The following is a 2383-nucleotide window of genomic DNA, read 5'->3' on the forward strand; positions in this document are numbered from 1 at the left end:
AAATGTTAGAAATCCACCACTAGAGGTCAGTTGCAGATAGCAGATGAGCACCAGAATTAGCTGGCCACTTTGTGGTTCTTTGTAGCTCAGTTGGTAGAGCATGACAATTGTAACTCCAGGGTAGTGGTTTTGATTCCTGGGCCCACCCATATGTAAAATGTACGCATGCATGACTGTTGCTTTGGATAAAAGTGTTTGCTAAATGGCATATAACATGTTTCATGCTGAGAGGTTTAGACACAGACACAATTAAGTAGCCTACAACTGAATGTGGTTTAGATATATATTTTTACAGTCCTGTTTCATCAGGTAAGCATTAAAACATAGAGAGATGCATTAAAACATTAAAATGCATTTATCCACATGCATTTGAATTCATTGAAGGCAATCAAACAGAATGGGCCTATAGAATGTTGTTCCATGGGACATTCTATGGAACTACATTCTAATTTAATCTAATCATCCTATGCACAACTCATTCAGCACAAATATGTGTTTTACGGATTCAAAAAATAAATATTGACTATCGATCACAGGCATCAAATGGTAAAGAGAGAGGTATACACAGCATCACAGTTATATGGAGATCATTTAGCTTATCTATTTGCCCAGATAGACCCAGGTGGTGTTTTGGCTCAGGACCTTGACTGCTCTCTCTGAGGCAGAGTTCTGGCCATGTCCTTCTTGTGTAACCGAGTAATACAATAGGTTTTGAAGGATTTGCTTTGACGTTGACATAGATGAGGGTCACATCACCATGGTTACAGGAGTGGCGTCTGCTTCCCAAAGTTCTTGCTGTCCAGGATGTTGATGTAGTCCTTCACCCATCTGTCTGAGGGCCTGGCACACACCTGTCTCCCCTTCTGGGTCTTAAACCTGAACATAGAAATGCACTGTTATCAGCACAGCATAACAGTATGAACCCCATAGGGAAATGCACATACAAGATACCATTGATACTGACGCCATTCTTTTTTAGATTATGATGTGACTTGTGGCGTAGCGGTCTAAGGCACTACAGCTCAGTGCTTGAGGTGTCACTACAGACCATGGTTCAATTCCACGCTGGGCACAGTTGGCCCAGTGTCATCCAGGTTTGGCTGTCATTGTAAATAAGAATTTGTTCTTAACTGACTTGCATAGTTAAATAAATCAAATCAAATGATCTTATTTGAGACGAAAATGCCCAATGTGAAAGTGAAGTAGTGAAAATCAATCACATGACGGAGGAATATAGCACATTTTGAATTTTACAACAGGGGTAAACTCACAAAAAAGTCTAAACATTGAATTTGACCCCTGGATGATGAGAGGTTGTTGTGTCTCTCCTTGTGGATTGATCTCTAACACAGATTGCTTTGAGGATTCGGCCACTAATGGGTAACCCTAACCCCCTGTAACTGTCCCAGTCACAGCATGATTGAATCAATGACTATGTCTTGTCTGACACCTGTTTCACACTACTTTTACAACATATCACCGTTTCTTTGACATTTCATTCATTTGAATTCCTACATACGGTACGGCATCTTGAGTGTTTGAATCAAATTGCAATAAGCCTAACTCTCATCGCCACACACATATCCACTTACACACACATCAATAGTATAAGTACAATAGGGTTTACTCACATAACTGCCGGGTTAGAGCACTGCTGGCTGGTCTTTGTGTAACCCACCACTCTTCCTCTGGGTATCTGACGCTCAGCAAAGGTAAAGCAGCACTTCTCCGGCCCGCTTGACATTCGAAGACCTACACAACGCACACTTATGGGTCAGTTTGGGTCACACACACACACACACACACACACACACACACACACACACACACACACACACACACACACACACACACACACACACACACACACACACACACACACACACACACACACACACACACACACACACACACACACACACACACACACACACACACACACACATCTGGCCCCCACAAATATAGTTAAACACTTCCACAATCAAACGTACAAACATTCCAATTGTCACTTACCTTCGCTAAATGTGATGGCACTCAGTACAAGAACAAGCACAGACAGCATAGCAAGACGAGGGGTGAACATGCTGGCTCAGGTGGGGTGGAGATTAGATGAGGAGAAGTCTGCTGTGAATACTGGTCTCAAGCTTTCTTGTCTGCTGTGTGGTGGAGAGAACAGAGGACCAATATTTATAGTCTGGTGAGAGTGTTAGGGGAATATCCAGAAAGTGATAGTCTCAGTCACCTTTTTATTTTTTTTATTTATTTTTTTACATCTGATTGACATTTAGTATGTGTACATGTGGGTGGGTTTCATCCCATGCATCAGAGTGTTGCCGTCTCCCGTTCTGACATGCCTGTATTTCACTTCCCTTTTTCGCCATTG

The 2383-nt window shown here is 42.1% G+C and overlaps 1 protein-coding gene across 1 annotated transcript; it reads right to left on the minus strand.

Annotated features, from left to right (window-relative positions):
* Positions 1-269: 269 nt before the first annotated feature.
* On the minus strand, positions 270-2175 carry LOC124008185 (C-C motif chemokine 4-like). The gene is made up of 3 exons (XM_046319311.1): positions 2014-2175; positions 1632-1752; positions 270-876 (listed from the first exon to the last, which is right to left on the minus strand). Exons 1-3 carry the CDS (start codon positions 2081-2083, stop codon positions 762-764), a joined length of 306 nt encoding a protein of 101 aa, XP_046175267.1. The 5' UTR covers positions 2084-2175; the 3' UTR covers positions 270-761.
* Positions 2176-2383: the final 208 nt, after the last annotated feature.

This window comes from Oncorhynchus gorbuscha, linkage group LG01 (genome assembly GCF_021184085.1).
Source record: "Oncorhynchus gorbuscha isolate QuinsamMale2020 ecotype Even-year linkage group LG01, OgorEven_v1.0, whole genome shotgun sequence".
NCBI lineage: Eukaryota > Metazoa > Chordata > Actinopteri > Salmoniformes > Salmonidae > Oncorhynchus > Oncorhynchus gorbuscha.

Bases quoted from the DNA above. Each gene is read 5' to 3' on its own strand.
- LOC124008185 (XM_046319311.1), bottom strand. From the start codon at position 2,083: ATGTTCACCCCTCGTCTTGCTATGCTGTCTGTGCTTGTTCTTGTACTG. The intron at 1,753-2,013 runs GTAAGTGACAAT...TGCGTTGTGTAG, and splicing joins TGCCATCACATTTAGCGAAG to GTCTTCGAATGTCAAGCGGG. The intron at 877-1,631 runs GTGAGTAAACCC...TTCTATGTTCAG, and splicing joins TGCTCTAACCCGGCAGTTAT to GTTTAAGACCCAGAAGGGGA.